The sequence below is a fragment of the Onychomys torridus genome, unplaced genomic scaffold (genome assembly GCF_903995425.1).
Source record: "Onychomys torridus unplaced genomic scaffold, mOncTor1.1, whole genome shotgun sequence".
Lineage (NCBI taxonomy): Eukaryota > Metazoa > Chordata > Mammalia > Rodentia > Cricetidae > Onychomys > Onychomys torridus.
In genome coordinates this window covers 260,411-276,511 of record NW_023411418.1, presented here as the reverse complement: position 1 = coordinate 276,511, position 16,101 = coordinate 260,411, and the positions used below count along the sequence as shown (strand labels likewise).

The 16,101-nt window shown below is 41.9% G+C and overlaps 1 protein-coding gene and 1 pseudogene across 1 annotated transcript; one reads left to right on the top strand and one right to left on the bottom strand.

Moving 5' to 3' along the window:
* The window catches only part of LOC118575139, a 96,361-nt pseudogene that overhangs the window by 46,533 nt on the left and 33,727 nt on the right, over positions 1–16,101 (bottom strand).
* Positions 9,060–15,726, top strand: LOC118575141 (PRAME family member 8-like). Its single transcript, XM_036175798.1, has 3 exons — positions 9,060–9,346; positions 13,036–13,626; positions 15,159–15,726. The coding sequence occupies exons 1-3, from the start codon at positions 9,060–9,062 to the stop codon at positions 15,724–15,726; spliced, it is 1,446 nt and encodes a 481-aa protein (XP_036031691.1).

The following is a 16,101-nucleotide window of genomic DNA, read 5'->3' as shown; positions in this document are numbered from 1 at the left end:
GTGTGTGTGTGTGTGTGTGTGTGTGTAAATGCCATAATGAAACCCAGCAGTTTGTATGTCATCTTCAAAGGTTAAGGGTGGTTACCTTGTGTGTAGATTGTTTTTAAATATCCATTTATGTTTATTTTATGTGTATACATATTTGTTTGTGAGTTTGTGTGTATTTCATGCCTGTGCATACCATGGGGCTTTATGCTCATGGATGCAGAAAAAATTCAAAGGATTCCCTAAAACTAAAGGTTGACATATTTGAGAGATAGAATTCAATTTGGTGCTCGGCAAGAACAGTAAGTGCTCTTAACCATTGAGCCATTTTTTCATTTGCTGAATCATGATTCTTTTTGTTAAAGATAAATTATGTTTCAATTAATAATTTTTTTGTGCATGCAAACACTCAGAAGTATGATGACAGTGCTCTCTTTCCACATACTGAAGTCAAGTAATAACTAAGATGCATCCAGAAAATAAGTGTTTTGTTTAATTCACTCTTCAAATCCAGGTATGGGGCACACATTTGGTCTTTTTTGTTATTTTGTCTTTTTTTTTCCAGAGCTGAGGACCGAACCCAGGGCCTTGTGCTTGCTAGGCAAGCGCTCTACCACTGAGCTATATCCCCAACCCTGGGACACACATTTGTAGTGCAAGGAAAAAGGGATGAAAACATCAAGTGTTTGATGTCAGCAGAGCCCACCACGTACACACCTATCTGGACAGTGTCATGAGAACAATTGTCAGAACAATAAGAAAGGAATGGGATGAGGCTTCTTTGACACAGTTCTTGCGCATCATCCACCTGGATTTAGATTAATCTCCAGCAAGCCGTACAAATGGTTGTCCTGCAAGCCTGTATCCCACCATTGTGAGCCCTGGAGAGAAATGCTGAGAGAGATTCCTGTGATATTGTATTTCAGGCCACAGGAGAACCTGGGACACAGACAAATAAAAGAGAGAAGACAGAAGATGAATGGGGAGGAAGGAAGAAGGGAGCAAGACAAAGGTCTGCCAGCCCAGCACTCTGGAGGTTGAAGAAGGAGAATCTTCTTTCAAGTAAAGCATGATTAGAGGTCACCATCTCTTAAGGACCTATTGAAAGGTCCGAGGTATAATTCCCTTATAGAACACTTACATACCATGTACAAAAACCTGAGTTCTATTCCAAAACCACATACTGTGGTGGGTATTGTATTCCCTGAAATATTGTGTGTTCCCCAAAATAAACATATCTGGGGTCAGAGAACAGACAGCCACTAGAACAAAGCCAAAAATGGTGGCTAGAAAGTGGGAAGAGTAAGCCATAGCAGAAGTTGGGCGGTGGTGCATGCCTTTAATCCCAGCACTTGGGAGGCAGAGCTAGCCAGATCACTGAGTTCAAGGCCACTTTAGAATCAGCTAAGCATCGTGACCCATGCCTTTAATCCCAGAAACCCAACCTTTAGTCCCAGGGAGTGGGGGGCAGAAAGAGAAAGGTATATAAGGCATGAGGACCAGGAACTAAAGGAGTAAAACATGTAGTTAGTTAAGCATTTGGTTGGTTAAGCGTTCAGGCTTTGAAGCAACACAGTTAAACTGAGATTAGTGTGGAGGAGGACTCAGAAGCTTCCAGCCTGAGGAAACAGGATCACCTGAGGAACTAGCAAGGTGAGATAGCCGTGGCTTGTTCTGCTTCTCTGATCTTCCATCATTCACCCCAATAACTGGCCTCAGGTTTGATTTTATTAATAAGAACTTTTAAGTTTCCTACTACAACATACATTCACTAAATTAAGAGAGATATTCTTATAAGAAAATGCACTGACAAAGAATGTAAAAAGAGAAATGTAATGAAGAAGTCTCTTACACCTTTGTGTTGACAATGCATCCTGAATACCTTAGTGTGAAATAGGAATTTGTTTGTGTTTTATTGAGATAAGTTCTCCTATAGTTCAGAATGTCTATGCCATACCCATCCACAAAGGTGAGTATGGCCTTCCACATCACATCTCCAACATCTAATTGTGAAGCAGTGAAAAGACAGGTGTATATCTCCCAGGTTGGTTCACACAGTTTTCCAACCAAGGCCTCCTACATGCTAGGGTGGCACTCACCCTAATCAGCTCCATTCCCCACCCTCACCCATGGATTACTCTGTTCACTTCTTCTCATCCTATGCTACATAACATAAATTTGAAATAATGTGTAGAATATGTGCCTTCCTTGGGAATTTTAGAATTTACCAGAAACTGGGTTTTCTTTACTTCTGTTTTGATTTTTAATACCTGGTCTCTCTGCTTATCCCAGGTCCCTTTTGATCTCACAATCATTTGCCTCAGCCTCCATATCATTAGAATTCTCATAATCCCATGAAAACCAAATATTTTGATGTACTTTACATCAATCTGCTCCTGGCATTTCCAAACATAATACAATCTCAGATTTAGAGGATCCCCAAACATACAGACTGTTCTTATTCCATGACCCATATATCAGCGTTACATTTTCCTTGGGATATTCTTTCCATACTTTCCTTGCACAATTGTTCCCAGGTTCTGAGGACAGCAAGTAGTGCATCCAATGTGGTAGGGTAAGGTGGTGCACACATAACTTGTGCTCAAATTGTCTTTAACCCACAGGAATCAGAGACATTGATCCTGTTCAAACTGATCTGAAGACAGAGCTGACATAAGGCAATCTGTGATATAAGTACACACACCTTTTGTGTGTCAGTTTCCCTTCATATGGATTGCAAGGGGAGGCATTTCCCATAGCATGGACACATATATGATAGTCTGAATTTACTGAATTCAGGATGCTAGAGTAGCAGCAAGATTACTAGATCAATTATTGGAATTTCACATCAGTATGAACTCCACAGTGCCTTGGAAGCCACAGGTATACAGAAATATTTAATGCATCCCAGAAAGTTTTTGTTCTGGCTGGTAGAGAGAGCTCCTTATCCTACTCACTTGAGCACTACTTCCAAGTGTACATTCAGGAAGTACACTTCAATTCAAATAGAAATGCTGGGCTTGTTGAGTTTTGAGAACAAGGGAATGATCTCTTTAAAAAAAAAAAAAACAACCAGTGTTCCATCCATTATTATCCAAGCAACTCTAAAGGTATGCATTTTTCATTTAGAAGTGATTCCTGAAATTTTGTCTCAATGCCCAGACCAGGGCTATCAATGCAATGGTGACCATAATTCTGCATGTATTCCTATCCAGTTTCTGTATAGAGCCTGTCTCATCCATGTCTGGCAGCACTATAGTGTTATGGAAAAGATGACCCGAAGTTCCGTCTTTTGAAAGACCATATGTAGTGCATATTTTCTCTGCTAGGAATTATAAAAAATATTCTATTTATGTACAGGATTGGCTGGACTAGACAGAAATATTTGTCTGTATAGTCAGAACATCTTCCTCTCTTAATCTGGGATGATACACCACTGGTTGAGTCTTCCTATGACACCTAATGAGAAGATACCATCCTCCATTCCAAACCACACATTCCAGAAATTGTGATGGGCAAACTACAAATTGAACACTTCCGGTTTCCATTTCCTCTGAGTCAAAGAGGAAGATTTAGATAACAGGATACCCATTTTTTGTTTGTTTGTTTGTTTTTTGTTTTTCGAGAAAGGGTTTCTCTGTAGCTTTGGAGCCTGTCCTGGACTAGCTCTGTAGACCAGGCTGGCCTCCAACTCACAGAGATCTGCCTGTCTCTGCCTCCCAAGTGCTGGGATTACAGGTGTGCGCCACCACCATCCGGCAAAACCCAGTTTTTTAATCAATATTAGCCACGTATCTCAATGTCCCTTTATTCCATTCCTTGAATCAGTCTGTTTCCCCTTCTTGTATCTAGGTGAAGAGGCAAGCACAGAATCTGTTGTGCACTGTGCTCCACAAACCAATAGCCTTTTCTCTTACCTCAATTCTCCAAGCTAATTGCATCAGAAGACTCTTAATTTATTCTGAACTCTGTATACCCTTCCATCCCTCCATATACTTCCCCTGCATGCTACTTTTGTCTCAATTACCCAGGTTGAACCTTTTGTGCAATCACCAAATCCAGTCCACCCAGTATAGCCTTCAATGTCTCAAAATGGGGAGCCTTCATTAGGGATCCCAAAGGAAGACTTTGAAGTCCCACATTACAATCATCACTATAAAATTGTTAGCTTTCCTTTTTTGCCATTAATTTAATCATGGATAGTGTTGTGAAAGCCTCCATGGGCAGGTCCTGCAGAACAGAGATGGCCAAGGCTTCATCTTTCAGCAGGCAACTTCCTGACACTTCCCAGAAAGAGGTTAGCATTTGGAAGCTCCTTCTGACCTTCAAGAAGGCAGAAACTATGGAAGCATCCAGTGGAAGAAATGCTTTCAGGCAAAATACTTTTAAGAAGCTGCTTTTGGGATCTCATAAAAAAACAAAAACAAACAAATAAAAAAAAACAAGCACTCAGTCATGACAACAACTCAGTCACCTCTCTGGCAGTGGTGGTAAAGTTGTGTTTCCCATTCCTTAGTGACTGTCATTATCAAATCTACAGTTCTCTCACAGGCATCCTGTAGGATTCATAAACTGCTCTGTGAAGAGATCTTCCCTGTTTTTCTGCCTACTTTCAACCACTGCTACTCTGGATTCTACTCTACTGAGAAGTAGGAAAGAGGAGACTCAAAACTTATGAGAGGCAATTATCTCTAAATTTCTCTGATGACCCTCAATGGGAAAGTGCATAGTCCCATGCACAAGCTATACTTTGAGTTCAAAACTGGCAGCTAATGTGTGAGGATAATCTGTGACATTGATGATGCAGTTAGTTTTACTCCCAAAAGCTTTAGAATCAGGAGCTATGCTGAGATCCAGCTTGCTCTTTGGGAGATTGAGGGCTGGGAATTCTGAAATTGATGCTGTTCTGGAATTCACAGACTAGTGTCTTATGTCATAACATTTTCTTCATTTTTACTTAATAAATCTATAATCATTTTGACTTGAGAAAATTTAAGCTATATCTAGAGATGTTGTTCTGTAAATAGGGTATTCCCAGTTTTCCTGAGTCTTTCAATGATGCATCCTCAGCACTCTCTAAACAGGGCAATTCAGCTTAAAGTCTCAAAATTCTGGAGGTGGAGGTAGAAGTGTCAGGATTTTCATGACCTTTATGGAGTTTTAAGCTAACTGGGCTACATGAGGTTTGTTGCTTTCCTATAGTGACACAAAATAAATACAGAAAACAGCAATAACAACAAAAGATAAATGTTAGGATGGAATGAGAGAATGTCTGGGTTGGTGAGATGGTATTATGTCTGTTCCTGGTTGAGAACTTGAATTGAACTGTAACCCAGATATGGAGAGCACACTTGTTATCTGGAGCTTGAGGCAGGAAAAAAAAAAACAAACAAACAGAAACATGCCTTTCTTTGATCAGGATCTTGAGGGTGGATGACACATGCCTTTAATTGCCTTTAATTCAGACCTTGAACCTGGCTTACCCACACCTTTATTCCAGACCTTGAGGCTAGGAGACACACCTTTAGTCTGGGCCACACCGTCTTTTGGAATACACTTAAGGACAATGGAAGAAAGAAGGAGGTTCTTTGCCTGCTTGCCCTCACCTCAGACATTGCATCCATTCCTTCTTCATGATCCCAGCAGACCAGCTAAGACACCCAGCCTCAAGGGACTGAGCAGCTCCTAGATTCTTGGACTTCCATCCATAATTAGCCACTGTTGGACTGCAGCCTGTAAGTCATTCCAATAAATTCATATATGTCTTTTCATATTATATATATAAATATATTTCAAAACACTGAGCTATGACTCAGTCAATATAGACTAAGTAAAAATAAGAGATGGTTAAGTTTGCCCATCACAATTTCTGGAATGTGTGGTTTGGAACAGAGGATGGTATCTTCTCATCAGATATATATAGGCAAACTTACCTAGAAGCCACTAGATAGCCCAGGCTGGCTTTAAATATCTGGTCTTCCTGCCTCTGCATATCTCAAATTTACAGCACATCTTGTCTGTCCGGAAGTCAAGGAAAGTTGTAGATGACCAGGATTCACCCACTGACTCATTCAAACCCAATTTTTATTAACAGTTTCCTTCAGGGTTCTGAGAGAAATAACAGAGTATTTTACCTGTTTCTCATATTAGAACGAATCATAGGTCTGGGCAGTGGTGGTGCATGGTAGTACATGCCTTTCGTTCCAGCACTCAGGAGGCAGAGGCAGGCAGATTTGTAGATCTGAGAGGCCAGCCTGGTCTTCAGAGGAGTTCCAGGAGAGGCTCCAAAGCCACACAGAGAATCCTTGTCTCAAAAAAAAACTTATTATAAGTGGATCCTTGGTCAGTTGAAAATCATGAATAGTCTGAGTTCAAGTTCCCAGGCTGGGTTTGGTGATGGGAGCCTGTATTGGCAATTATTCAGGATGATGCATATGAAATTAAAATGTGAAGCCCTATCTTGGATTAAGAGTAAGTTCAAAGCCAGCCTGAGGAATTCATATGAAAGCTTGTGACCCAATAAAAGGAAAAGTAAAATAAGCTGTGTTGCCTGCATGAGGTTGCTGGCCTGAAATGTGGATAGCCTGTGATACAGATGTTACTGTCTCAGAAAAGGGTAAAGGATGGGATGGGGATAGAGCAAGTGAATGCATATATATACTACACACATATGCATATATATGCATATATACATACATGTATAATGTATGTATGTATGTATATATATAAATATGTGTAGTTTGATTCAATCAAACTACACCAGGAAAAATAATCATGTTTTGGGGAGGTAAGCTACAAAGTAAGGATGTGAGGTGAAAATTGAATAAAAAAAGAGTCATCAGTTTCCAGAGCAGGTAAATCACTCACCTCCATCAGAAGGCCTTATCAGCAATGCAGCTACATTTCAAGGTTCTATAGTTAAAAAGAAAAAAACTAGGGCTGGAGAGGTGGCTCAGAGGTTAAGAACACTGGCTGTTCTTGTAGATGTCCTGAGTTCAATTCCCAGCAACCACATGGTGGCTCACAACCATCTGTAATAAGATCTGGCGCCCTCTTCTGGCTTACAGGGATACATGCAAACAGAACACTGTATACAGGCTAAATAAACACATCTTTAAAAAAAAAGAAAAGAAAGAAAGAAAAAACTGCCAGGAGGTGGTAGCACACACCTTTATAATCCCAGCACTCGGGAGGCAGAGGCAGGCAGATCTCTGTGAGATGGAGGCCAGCCTGGAACAGAGTGAGTTCCAGGAAAAACCCAAAGCTACACAGCAAAACCCTGTCTTGAAAAACCAATAATAACAATAATAATAATAATTTTAAAATATTAAAAAAATAATAATTTGAGGGTTGTTTTGCCTTTGGATTTGGTGATCTTTTGTTTTCTGAGGTGTTGCTTTAGTGTGGTTTGGTTTTAATGGAAATGCCTATTGGACTGAAATTTACATATTAGTCTTTTTGTTCATTTGAGATATTTTGGAGGCAGGATCTCAGGTAGTCAAGGGTAACCTTGAATTCCAGCTCCTTGGTCTGAATATCCTCCTAGGCTCATTCTAGAGTTCAAGTTAGGATCTGTCTTGAAGTTTGATCCTCTGTAGTTCCTTAATTTATGTTTCACAGATTAAGGTTTTACAGTTGGTTAAGTTGAAATTTTCTCTTAACTGTGATTATAAAATAGTCCTGGGAACTACTAATAGTTTCATGAATACAAGATGCAAGTCTCAGCTGATCCGGGAACTGAGACTTCAGGAATGTGCATGCTTTAGCCTTGACAATTTGATATAATATTTTGTGAAAGAAAAATTCAAAATAAAGTTAAAACAAAAGAGTTCCTGGTAGCAAACTCCAGCCCAACTTTGTGAGTAGAATAAAGGTCCTGAGCAGAGAAGATCCCAGATCCAGAGATCCCTTAAGCTGGATTAGCCTGAAGTTCACTATATAAAAGAGAATTCTCTGGAATGCACCTGATTCTTCCTTGAAAGTGCTGTCATTGAAGGCAACTGCTACCATGCCTGCCATCTCCTCTGTTTTAAAGGGAGAGAGCACACCCCAGACCTGGGGAGCTTTAAGGAGAACACAGCCAGTGACAGGCAGGCTTATGGTCAGGGACACATGCCTGGGCTGCATAATGATTTCCTCTCAACTTCGGAAGCATAGACAATTCCACTCAAGCCTCCACTGTGTGCAAAACCATACTTCAAAAAGTAAAATAAACTACATTTTCCACACTGTCTTTTCTTAGCCAGCCTTTGTGAATAGGGTTGATTAGGAGCTACTCTCAGTTTATTTACTTGAGGTAAAGCTTCTATGTCAACATGTTTATACCATGCAGCACAGCTTTCAATATCACCATATCAGTTGATATATTTAATGTATATAATGTACATATATAAGTACATGCAAATACACATACAAAATAAATCAAGGAATTAATTATTCAAATTCTTGTTGTATTTTTGTTTTCACACACTGAGCTATGGCTCAGTCAATATAGTCTAAAAATAAACGATGGTTAAGTGTATGAACAATCTAATCCCAGCTACAAAAAAAATATTTCCTTGGGATGTGGGGCTCACGAGGGAAGGTATGACAAGAAAGAAACATAAAACAATAGAGGAGGTCAAAATGTGAGGCACTTGTGAGATCTCTCAGTGCTTCCCATGTAGACGGAACACATGCAATGGAGAATATAGGTGGGCTGTACATATGACTTTAACACTCTCTTTTGTAAGGAACTTGAACCAGTCTCAATTTGTCACAAGAGGATTGTGTGATTGTCTTTCCAAAGGAGGTTTAGATTCAGAGGAGCAGAACTTGGTATCTGGTGGGACAATGGTTAATTTGTGCCTGTGCCAGTTCTTCTGTGATGATTCACATGCTGAGGGTGATGGGAATTTGAGATTACCAGATATTATAAGAAGTCACACTGAGTTCTTCACTGTTGCCAGAGCAGTAACTCTGGCCCTGGGGAGAGGGTTCCTATGATGAGTGAGACATACAAATTTCTAAGACATAGCATGGAAATATGTCTCTTGAATGTTTAACCAGGTCCTTCTGTCTGAAGATTCATCAGAATGATCCATCAGGACCCATCCACACTCCTGGGACTGGCAGTGAGGAGTCTGCTGAGACATGAGGCCTTGGCAATCTCAGCACTGCAGAAGCTGCCCATGGTGCTCTTCCCATCCCTGTTCAAGGAGGCCTTCAACAGCAGATATATGAAGATAATAACAGCGATGGTGGCAGAATGGCCCTTCTCCTGCCTCCCTGTGGGGGCACTGATGCAGGACACTGATGTGGTGATATTACAAGCTGTGCTGGATGGTGTAGAAATGCTGTTGAAACAGAAGGTTCACCCGAGGTAAGGCGAAAGGAGAATAGAATAGGAGTCACCAGGTTAGTGGTAAGGGAAATGTGTTGTCAAGTAGAATGGGGTCAGTGGTAGATTGCAGGCATTTGACCTTCTCAACTTGCACATCTGTAGCAGCCTCTATTTATAATTAAACTAATAATGTAACCTTCTTTCAGAAGTGCAGGGCACCTCTGTGTAGATGTAATCATGGGAGGATTAGTCTTCTCTATCCTACGCACTAAATAATTAGAAAAGAATTCAACAGTAACTGAATGAAGGGAAACAGGACAAGTATTCAGATGTAGCTCATGCAGGGAGCCCCTGCCTGGTAAGTGTTGCTGACATTAGACAAGTAGAATGACAGCTGATTCTCTTTTTGTCCTGTTCTTTCATTGTGACAGTTTTATTTTAAAAACACCAGAAAGAGGGTTGGGGATTTAGTTCAGTGGTAGAGCACTTGCCTAGCAAGTGCAAGGCCCTGTGTTCAATCCTCAGCTCCAAAAAAAACACCAGAAAGGAGTCACACAATACAATGGGTTTATTTGGGGGAAGGGCAGAGAAGGGTGCAGAAAAGGGTCCCTGGAAATGAGAGCAAAGAAAAAGAAAGAGACAGGAAGCAGACAAGGCTCACCTTCTATTAGGAAACACAGAGAATGCACATAGGAAGTGCTCTTAGTGGCTGCAGATGAGGATATACCCTTTCAGGACTCTAAGGGCAGGCCAGCACAGATGCCTAAATGCTAACATTCCTCCATTTTGCTTATTTAAAAAAAATGAGGAGGAGCTAGAAAGGAGTAGCAGGTAAGGCAAGGATGTGGATGTTGTGTTTTTGAGACTGCTTCCTGCTGACCTAGGGAGCACTGAGCATTTTGGGGGGACCTGAGAAAGTAAGATTGCTGGCCACATCGTGGGATATCTGGCTGTCTCACTTCACTCTCCAGGCTCTGTTCTACTTGGACCTAGAAAGATGCTGTTCAGGTGGATCTAATTGACTCCTTGGAGCTCACAAGAAATCATGATGAGTTTACCAGCCAAGATGGAGGAGAGCCAAATGGTGGCTGTTAATATTACATGCACATTCACACAGAATTAAACAGAAGCTTAGTAAATAGAAAGGGAGAACGAAGCCAGGCAGTGGTGGTGCACTATTTAATCCCAGCACTCAGGAAGCAGAGTCAGGTGGATCTCTGTGATTTCAAGGGCAGCCTGTGCTACCAAGTGAGTTCCAGGAAGACACAAAGCTACACAGAGAAACCCTGTCCCCCCCCCAAAAAAAGGAGAACCAGTGTGTGCTGAGCAAGATGAAGCGGGCTTCTACATCTCTTACTTGTGTGTCGCAGCAAAAAGACAGATCATTTGGAGAGGTAGTGCAGACATACACAAGCAGGTCTTGGAGCAAGGAAAAAGAAAGAAAATGGAGAATTCTTTCTTGGTTCCTTAACAGCCTGATCCAAACAATGATCAGTGGGTCTCCAAATACATCCCAGGCTAGAGAGATGGCTCAGAGATTAAGAGCAGTGGCTGTTCTTCCAGAGATCCTGAGTTCATTTCCTAGTAACTACATGGTGGCTCACAAGCATCTGTAATGAGATCTGGCGCCCTCTTCTGTCATGCAGGTGCACATGAGGCAGAACACTGTATACATGATAAATAAGTAAATCTTTAAAAAAAAAGACATCCCAGAGGGGCAAGGAGATATATGACATAGTTTCCAAGGATGAAGCAGAAAGCATATCCAAAAGCCTGAATGTTCTGGCATCCAGGCATCCAGGGAGAATCAAATTATGTGGGTACAAGCCATCCCACAAAAACAGGGGCTGAAGGCTAAGAGATATAAGACAATTTGCTAAAAGGTCTTATTAATAAAAAAAAAATGCCAGAACCAGATACTGGGCTGAAAACTGAGAGATCAGAAAAGCAAAAATAAGCCAGCCACATTGTTAACAGTTGGAAATCCTCCAAGAGACCTATTTCCTGCATACCCATGCCTATATGCCTTTCTGTTCTGCAACTCACTTCCTCTTTCCACCTACCTACATCACTTCCTGTCTGTATAGACCTCCAGACCAACATTGCTAGTGCTGGCATTAAAGGTGTGTGCCACCATGCCTGGTTGTTTTCCCACTGTGGCCTTGAAGTCACAGAGATCCAGATGGATCTTTGCCTCCCAAATGATAGGATTAAAGGCATGTGCTACCATTGCCTGACTCCTATGTTTATTATAGTGGCTGGCTTTTTCCTCTGATCCTCAGATAAGCTTTATTTGGGTACACAGATAAAGTATCACATTTCCCCCTTTTTTTGCCTCAGGCAAAAAAGTTATATCTAATATAATAAAAACTATATACAACAAGTACAATAACTATATACAATATATACAGGTAATAAATACATCAACAACATCTAATCCATTTGCATTTGACAAATTCAGCAAAAATATTCCACTATCTATCCTATTTTATATCACCACAAAGAGCCTATGAGAGATATAGTCACCTGGGACCAGGAATTTGAGAAAAGCCAGAAGGTGAGGAGAGGACTGTGCTCAAGAAATGAAGTGTCACATCTAGAGAAGTGATCAAAGGCAAGTAGTACCACTAGAGAGCCAATTGTTGGTATGGAATGGAAGGCAAAGCTGTTAATGAATGAGAAAGGATTATTTGCAGGTGAAAGAGAACAGATCAGCTGTGGGTGAAGCAGGTGGGTTGGGTTAGGCCTGAACTGAGTACCTTTGATGGACCCTGTCAAGCATTTCCACTAAAGAAACATGTCACGTGCAACAGAGTTAATGCAAGAGGTTTGAGGGATGGGGAGAGCTGAAAATGAAAGAATGAAGGAGTTAAAGAACATGTTGGAGCAGGCACTTGGAAAAGGCAGGCAGATGAGAGGAAAAAGAAGTGAGAGAGAAAAAGGAGGCATAGTGTAGGGAAAGGGGAATCTCTTTCCATTTCCTTGATCACTCACAGGAATCATAAAAGTCCCAAAAATTATAGCATGGTTTCCTTGGATAAGAGGGGGAAAGGAGTCACTACAGCCTGTATTTGTGGGCATCCTCTGGACTAAATGGAGGACCAAATGAGAATCAAGCCCTTAAAGAGGGTCATCCCATGCTCAATGGTGGTCCAGCTTACCCTGGCTAAGCCAGAGGAGTCTTGGCACGTGGTACCAGGATTTTCAAAGAGGCCAGGAGGCACCAATGAAAATTGAGCTCTGAGAGAAATCTCATCCATAGGAGAAGGCTGGAGATGGTGTTGGAAAAGCCAGAAGGGCCCAAAGCAGTTGTGGGATTGCGCACTACTCTGGAAGGGGCAAACAACCCAACTGAAATTTACATGATTGACGCTGGTGGATGTGAGTCTAAACAATTGGGTGAGCCAGAAGGAGAACTCTTTGCTGCAGCCATGCTCTCGCCAGGACTTTGGTGGCTGATGGCTGGTAATGACTGGCCCTTCTGCATCTCTGTCCTCCCCTCTCACCCTTTTAGCTGCACCCTCCTAGGGAATGGGAAGATGTTGCTGGGGTTTCCATGTGTATCTTCTGAGGTCTGCTGCTGAGTCTATAGTCAGGGCCCGATGAGGACGGGCACTGTCTCAGGCTCCTTGCCTGACAGGGTTGCTGTCATTAGATAAGTGAAATGAAAGCTGACTCCATTTTTGTCCTGTTCTTTCATTGTGACACTTCAACTTTTTCTCCCAAAGAAGGTCAAAGCTTCAAGTCCTGGACCTGAGGGATGTGAGCCATGGCTTCTGGGATGTATGTCCTAGAACAGAACATGGAGAGAGCTCAAAAGGGACATTGAATAAAGAACAAACAGGGAATGGTCTTCCTAGATATGTCCTGAGACGGGTTTTGAAGGTGATCACTGATTTTGACTTAAGAACTCACCTGGATGAACAGCAAGCATACTTATTGCAGTGGTCCCAGCAGCAAAAACGTTTTGTGCAACTGTGCTGTATGAAGATGACAATTTTTGAGACACCTATGGAGATTATCAAGATGGTTTTGAACTCTTTCCAGCCATACTACATTGAGGAACTGGAACTATGCACAGGCTGGACTCCTGCAGCATTGAGACATTTTGCACATTGCTTTGGCCAGATGAGAAATTTGCACAAACTCCATCTATCATGCATTTACATTTATACCAACAAAGTTGTAAATACCTCAGAAGATGTAGAGGACAAGTGTATTTCGAGGTTCATCTCTCAAATCTCCAAATTCAAATGTCTCCAACATCTCTCCATGAATGGTACCTACTTTTCGAGTGAGCACATGAAACAGTTGTTCAGGTAAGGAAGGATGGAGAGCTGTTTTTGCTACCACAGGAAAACTTGCTCTTTTACATTAGAGATTAGTGAGCACCTGTGATCAGCCAGCCACTGTGACTTTCACAGCTATTGGCCCATCACAATATCTGAGAATAGTCTCAATTCCATCTCAACTGGGTCAGAAGCACAATTGCTTCGCAGACCACTCATCAATAAATTGCTAAGATGTGGTTAGTGACTTGAAGAGAGCTTTCCTTGTAGTAGACACACTGTGTGGCTCACAGAGAGTCTCACTGTGTGTTTTGTATTCTTCATAGGAGTCCTGTCAACCCTAATGAGAGGTAACAGGACAGAACAGAGGGCCCTAAAGTAGGGAGAAGCTATACCTGCAGTTTTGCTTGGGATCTCTGTCGTCATATGTTTGTTTTTTGTTTTGTTTTTGTTTTTGTTTTTCAAGACAGGGTTTCTCTGTAGCTTTGGAGTCTACCCTGGAACTTGCTTTGTAGACCAGGCTGGCCTCGAACTCACAGATATCCACCTGCCTCTGCTTCCTTAGTGCTGGGATTACAGGCATGCACCACCACCACCTGGCCTGTCGTCATTTTTTTATGAACAGGAACTACCTTGTTCCCATGTGGAACCTCTGTCAGCTTTTAACTCCCAGTGGACAGACAGATGTTTTGAGCACATTTTGCACTTAGTAGATACAAAATTTTCAGAAATGGGCTGAGGGACAATTTCAGGGATTGATGCAGAGAAGAGGACACAGGCTTTGTTGTGAAGGTGGAACTGTAATGAGTTCCGCATGACAGAAGCCAAGACATTGTCAGAACCATTCAGGACTAGACCACTTTTGGCAAACCCTTCTAGGGTATAATGGCCACCTCTGTTACTCTGACATATTGGGAATGAGAAGCTTCAGCAATGGATTCTGAGACTATCAAATATGATGGTGATAGGCCTGGAAAGCAATGGTGTGACTCTAGTGAGGAAACACCAACAGGATGTACTTTGGATATTCAAATCCCACATAAAGACACATTGACTTTGCTCTTCTGGTACCCTGTGCTGGCTAATTTCATATCAAATTTGCACAGGCTAGAGACACCCAACAGGCAGGTACTCAAAATCAGAAATACCTCCAAAATATTGGCCTGTAGGAAAGCCTGTAGAGATTTTTTTTATTAGTGATCGACGTGGGAGGGCCCAGCCTACTGTGAGTGGGGCCATTCCTGGGCTGGTTGTCTTTGGTTCTTCAGAGTGTAGGCTCAGCAAGACATGGAAGAACAAGCCAATTAAGCAGCATTTCTGCATGGCCTCTCGGTATAGCTTTTGCTTCCAGGTTGTTGCCGGGTTTGAATTTCTGCCCTGTCCTCCTTCAGTGATGGATTACGGATTTCTAATCAAGTCCAGTAAATCCTTTACTCTCCCAATTGCTTTGGGTCATGGTGTTTTATCATAGAAATAGTAACCTAAACTAAGGCATTATCTCTGTAGTAGTGTCAAAACTGAAATGCTCAGGAGACAGACCTCATCTCTTATTCTTTCCTTAGATGCCTGAAGAGCCCCTTGGAGTCTCTGTCCATCGATTTCTGTGAGTTCTCACAGTCAGACCTGGAACACCTACGTCAGTGTCAGAGGCTTTTTCAGCTGAAGCACCTGAACCTCTTTGGTATAGAGTTATTCAATGCAAGTCCTATAACTTTCCAATTTCTCCTTGAGAATGTAGCAACCACTCTGCAGACTCTGGAATTAGAGGACTGTGGTATTGGAGACTCTCAGCTCAGTGCCCTCCTGCCTGCTTTGAGCCAGTGCATCCACCTAACCAGGATAAATATCTATGACAATGTCATTTCCATGTCTGTCCTGAAGGACCTTCTGAAAAGCTTGGCTGATATGAGCAAGGTAACTGAGGAGTTCTACCCTGCCCCACTGGAGTGCTATGATGACCTGGGCTATGTCTTAGTCAACAAATTTGCAAAAGTATGTCCTGATCTCCTGAATACACTCAGAGTCAAAAGACAGCCTAAAGCTATCTACTTTGCCACAAACATTTGCCACAAATGTCTCCAGCGCTGTGTCTTTGATGGGAAGACCAGACTTTGTCATTGTTGGCCATAAACAGAAATTGATTGGACCAAGAAACTTGAGAAATGAAAGTCTGGGGATAGAACTTTCAGTGTCTGAAACCACAGATTCTTGAACACCTTACTGACATCAGGAATTAATCTATTTTTATTAAGAAAACTTTTTATTCATTTTACACATCAATCAAAGATTCCCCTCTTCCCTCCTCCTGTTCCCCTAGCCTCCCTCTCCCATCTTACCCCTTATTCCCCCTCACAAGAATGCAAGACCTCTCATGGGGAGGCATATCCAGTAGAGGCATGTCCAAGCCCTTCCCCCTCCCTCAAGGCTGCACAAGGTGTCCTATCTTAGGTAGTGGGCTCCAAAAACTCATGCACCAGGGATGGATTCTGATCCTATCACCAGGGG

What these genes read in the sequence shown, in the direction of transcription:
- LOC118575141 (XM_036175798.1), top strand. Translation starts at nt 9,060, where the DNA reads ATGATCCATCAGGACCCATCCACACTCCTGGGACTGGCAGTGAGGAGT. An exon ending in AAACAGAAGGTTCACCCGAG is followed by an intron (nt 9,347 to 13,035) that starts GTAAGGCGAAAG and finishes TTTCTCCCAAAG; the next exon opens with AAGGTCAAAGCTTCAAGTCC. An exon ending in CACATGAAACAGTTGTTCAG is followed by an intron (nt 13,627 to 15,158) that starts GTAAGGAAGGAT and finishes TTCTTTCCTTAG; the next exon opens with ATGCCTGAAGAGCCCCTTGG.